The sequence below is a fragment of the Triticum dicoccoides genome, chromosome 7A (genome assembly GCF_002162155.2).
Source record: "Triticum dicoccoides isolate Atlit2015 ecotype Zavitan chromosome 7A, WEW_v2.0, whole genome shotgun sequence".
Classification (NCBI taxonomy): domain Eukaryota; kingdom Viridiplantae; phylum Streptophyta; class Magnoliopsida; order Poales; family Poaceae; genus Triticum; species Triticum dicoccoides.
Window position 1 is genome coordinate 40,473,179 of NC_041392.1, and position 5,196 is coordinate 40,478,374.

The 5,196-nt window shown below is 50.8% G+C and overlaps 1 protein-coding gene across 1 annotated transcript; it reads right to left on the minus strand.

Moving 5' to 3' along the window:
- Positions 1–2,032: 2,032 nt before the first annotated feature.
- LOC119328644 lies at positions 2,033–2,667 on the minus strand. The gene is made up of 2 exons (XM_037601620.1): positions 2,556–2,667; positions 2,033–2,468 (listed from the first exon to the last, which is right to left on the minus strand). The coding sequence occupies exons 1-2, from the start codon at positions 2,620–2,622 to the stop codon at positions 2,158–2,160; spliced, it is 378 nt and encodes a 125-aa protein (XP_037457517.1). The 5' UTR covers positions 2,623–2,667; the 3' UTR covers positions 2,033–2,157.
- Between the last annotated feature and the right edge of the window lie 2,529 nt (positions 2,668–5,196).

The following is a 5,196-nucleotide window of genomic DNA, read 5'->3' on the forward strand; positions in this document are numbered from 1 at the left end:
CTCCGCCACTGCCTGTCACCAATTTATCTTCAGTCTTGTACTGCTGCATCTACCTTGCCCGGTCTAACTGTCGTCGGCGCCACCATGATGCCAGACAACGCCACCATCCTAAGCTCGTCCATCATCACATGCCCACCGGCGAGACCCTGCTGCTCCATGCCGCTGAGACCCGCCGTTGTCGACGTGCCAGATGCCACGCCGCTCCTCCGTCGCAAACACCACCTATTACCATTGGTCCCATCCCCTCTGCCTGCAGTTCCTCTAACCGAGCACCCAAACGTCCCAGGCGGCGCCTCCAAGAAGGGTACGACACACGCAGTGCTGCCGCCACCCAATCTAAGAAGATTTTGGGTTTTCACCCGGGCATTGGGGGCGGGGTGGAGGGCAGGAACCTCGACGGCGCCTGCAAGGAGGAGAACGGCGATCCTGGTCATCGCCACTGTCGGGATGAACGAGTCATCCAGAGTTTTCTTCGGTCCCATGGCACCTCTACCAACCCCCGCGAATGCACCAAGGCCGACGACCGCGATCGTAAGCTAGCAAGTGCAGCGGGAGAGAGCCTGCAGCGCGGAGGAGATCCACCGGCACCTCATCACCCACGTGGTCAAGACGCCGCCCATCCACCCCCGCGTACGTCGCCAGCCAAGGGCACCGTCGCTATGCCTAACGGGGCCGCCGCCCTAGGTCCAAGTTCCTCCATGATGGCCGGAGTGGCGAGATCCGCCACGAGCGACGAGATTCGGCACCACGCGGCCGACGCCATCGCCCATGCCCACCATCGACCGATCCCGCCGCCGCCGGGAGCCCGCACGCTGTCGGGAGTCCCAAACCCATGGATGTGGACGCCTGTGCACCACCACGAGCCCGTCGCCTCCGGGATCCGCCACACCGTCGGTAAGGCCGCACCCCGTGGATCAGGACGTCCGCACCGCCGTGGATCCGGGAGAGGGAGGAGAGGCCCTCCGCCGCCGCCGTCGCACGCACAGGCTTTGCCCGGCACCGACCATCGACAGCGGTAGAAGGGAAGAAGGGCGCTAGAGGGTTACTAGGCGGCGGCGGCGGCTGAGCCCTCCCAAGCCGCCCGCGTGGGAGGCGATGCGAGAGGGAGGCTTAGTATTAGTCGCCCGTCCTAGTTCCGGCACCTGACTGGCCACAAGGTATGCCCTTCTTATGTTTCTGTATGCTACTTCCTCTGATTCGGTAGGGAGGTCAACTTCAACTTCTTCAAGGATATCCTCGGCCTCAGGCTCATCTAATATAACACCTTATTGGCATATGGATTGTCTGACTTCTTGATAAATGGAGAACTGGAAGGGATCATTCGCTTGCCGCCTTGGGGTGTGGTCTTTTCTATCGATTGTTTTGGGGTGTGGTCTTTTCTGAGATTTCATTGGCACAAGGTTGCGTAATTCTATAGATTGTTTTGGGGTGTGGTCTTTTCTGAGATTTCATTGGCGTAGGTAGTCCTTTACGCAAAAAATCCCGGAACTGGAAGGGAACATTACGCAACCTTGAAGCTTGACATGAGTAGACTTATGACATAGTTGAGTGAAGTTTCTATCGTGTCATAATGCTGAAAAGGGGTTCCTGCGATCCATTTATGGAACTTATTCTGAAATGTGTCGAGTCAGTTACCTATGTAATTTTTTTATTCCTATTATTCGTTGTACTGCCATGGTTGTAGATGAATAGATTGAAAGTTTTTTTTAAAAAAAAGTTACCTACGAATTTAAATGCTATTGACATCATGATTCGAGGCCGAGGATTCCAACGAGGGATCCTCTTCCACCTATGAGGGGAGGAGGCGCGGGATAACGACGGTGGCAAGGCGTCGGCGGAGGTGGGAGCGTTTTATTGGCGGTGCCGCCGGCATTAAACTCAATGGCAGTGGCGGCGACGCTTAAGGTGAAGAAAGTTCCTCTCATGCCATTCTAGATGTTGGAGAGGGGATTTTTTTTAATCCAGATGCACACAAACTAATTTGAAAAAATTGCGACCACGCACCCACACAACAAAACCACTCAAATTGAGTAAATGACTTGGTACGCATACTATTACTGCCACAAAAAAAAGGATACTGAGTGCTGCTTTATTTGCGAGGGATACCACAACTTTTCCATGGCACCTGGTTAATGCTTGAAGCACACACGCGCTCGCTTAGCAGTAAGGGGCCGCGTTGAACACCCTGAAGTTCACCGGCACCACCGATGAGTACCTCAAGACGAGCGGCGAGCCCCTCACGACAGGCTGCTTGAGGACGCACACCCCCTCGTCCACCTCCACCTTGCCGCCGTCCAGCGGCACTGCGCTGTCCTCCAGGCCACCGCACCACACGCGCACGTCCTTCATCGGGCACGAGCACGACGTCCCGATCGTCGCCTCGTACTCCGGCTGCCTGCCCACCACCATCCCCGTCTTGCGCACCGCGATCGTGATGTCCGACTTTCCGCAGGATCGCTGGGCGTAACCTGCACAGTAGATCAAGAGGTTAAGTATGATTGATCTCGATGGATCAATATAGCAGTGACTACTATGCATATGGGATGGAGACGAACCTGTGCGCAGGTGGCAAAGAAGGGCAGCGATGAGGAAGACGAGAGCTGCAATATTCTTGGTTTCCATGGTGAAATTCTACTATTTTCTTCCCTTGTGTATTTTTTTCCTTTTTCTTGTATATATGCAGTATGCTGGAAACTGCACACTGTATATATAGCGCTGGTCTTAGCAGCTCACATGTATTCGTTTCATTGATTTAATTCCTACTTAAATTATATATTGAATCGTTTGGTTATTACTAATGTACTGCTAAGGAATCTAATTGGGTAATATTAAATGGCGATCACATGGAAAATTGCTTGGGTATATAGCATGAACCGGAAGGTCATAACTCCCAACGGCTACTATCCACTGATTTTCTACTTAAGTATCGTAATGTTTTGTTTGATAAGTTATGCGTACAAATATAGAGTAAAACTTAAAGGGCAACTCTAATTATTCAATAGCCTAAATGTCCACACACTATTTTTTTTACACTAAGTACCCATCCGTTGCTACTTGCTATTGAAGGATAAACCTTAAGTAAATAGGAATTATAATCAAAGAAAATCAACATCCCGTAATGTGCAAGCTATCTAGAATGTCCATCTTGTAATAAAGGCCCATAACTCGCATAGTTGTTCCCAGTAGGTTTTCTTGGAGCACGATGACAAGGAGGATCTTGGGTGATGATGAGGTCGACAAGGGGTGTGTGGCAAGCAAAGAACGTCATAGCGCCCATGACAAGCATGCCCGCAGACAAGTGAGGGGGTTTGTTATTCCCTGCCGAAATTTGCATGAATCATGGTTTCCTGCTCTATATGTCATCTTAATTTCCTGGTTTTCCTAAGCTCGTGCAATTGCAAATTTGCGGCATGTAATCAATTTGTAGACTATATGATTCTTTCATTATTTTTGTTCATCGAGCCCGGAAAAGGATTGCACTAGGCCATAGGTGGCGACAATACAGACATTTCTGGTAGAGCGTATGTGGTCACGACAGCAAAAGCAACATTAAAGGTTAATTGTATGGGGGTTAGGGTTCTGGCTGAGGGTTTCTCGGCATCCAACGAAATGTCCATTATCACTGATTTTCTACTTAAATGAAGCGTCATAACTCACAACGCCACTATCACAACGTCATAACTCACAACGGTCATAACTCACAACGGCCACTCACAACTCATAACTAGGCCTGGGGCTCGGTGCCTAGGGAAGAAAATCCCTTCAAAGTTTTAGATTTAAGGCTACGGGCGACGGCAAAAAGCCTCAAAAAGTGGAGTGACCGTTGGATTGGTAATGTAAAACTCCATATCGCGGTGGCGTTGGAGATCATCTTTCGTCTTGACAAGGCAATGGAACTGAGAAACCTCTCCGAGGGCGAGAGGGAGCTACGTCGGCTGCTGAAGCAGAAGCTGATGGGTCTATGTTCTCTTGAGAGATCCATTGCGCGTCAACGGTCCAGGATTCTTTATCTCAACGAAGGGCACGGCAACACGAGATTGTTTCACCAGTCTGCTTGCCATCGGCAACGTAGGAATATGATCACCACCCTGACGAATGGCAGCGAGTTGGCGACGAGTCAGGAGGAAATTGCGCTAATGGTGGACAGTTACTACAATGAGCTCCTTGGAATGGCCCCGCTCAGGTCTCCTTCTATCAACCTAGATATCTTTGGGCTCCCGCACCGAGACATGCCTGATTGGATGCTCCATTCATGGAAGAGGAAGTAAGGAAGATCGTCAAGTCAATGCCTTTGGACAAAGCCCCGGTCTGGACGGGTTCACGGGCCGCTTCTATGCGACGTGCTAGGAAATTATTAAGGTAGGTTTCATGGCCGCACTGGATTGCTTTTTTCGTGGAGACATGCATGGACTGCATGCGATCAACAAGGCCATAGTTTCGCTACTGCCAAAGGTGGTCGGTGCTTCGGATGTGCGAGACTTCAGACCGGTCAGTTTGGTTCACGCGGCCATAAAGATTTTCGACAAAGTACTTTCAACTATGCTGGCAGTGGAGCTACCGGGTCTGGTTGGAAATCACCAGAGTGCATTTGTGAAGGGACGCTCCATCCACGACAACTTCATGCTTGTCCAAGGCATGGCAAGAAAGCTGCATGCATTGAAAGAACCGGTTGTCATGCTCAAGCTTGATATATCAAAGGCCTTCGACTCGGTGCAGTGGCCGTTCATTGTGGAAGTAATGCAGCGCATGGGTTTTAGCCAGAGGTGGACATATTGGATTTGTGGACTTCTAGCAACATTGTCAACACGAATAGTGGTGAATGGAGTGCCGGGCAAGCCTATCTACAACTGCCAAGGTCTGCGGCAAGGTGATTTGGTATCTCCAATGATCTTCATCCTCACCATGGAACCTTTGCAGAGAATGCTTGACCTCGCTATTGAGCGAGGCGCCCTATCCCCACTAGCGCAGAGAGGACTTACGAAGAGGGTTTCTATGTTTGCGGACGATGTCATGATATTCCTGAAACCGGAGGAAGGAGATCTGAATGCATGTGCATCAATTCTAAGGCTCTTTGGGGAGGCTTCGGGCCTCAAGGCCAACCTCCAAAAGTGTGCAGCTATACCAATCCGGTGCAACTCAGAAGTGATGGCACAAGTGACCCAAATCCTTGGATGCCCAGCAGGATCATTTCCTTGC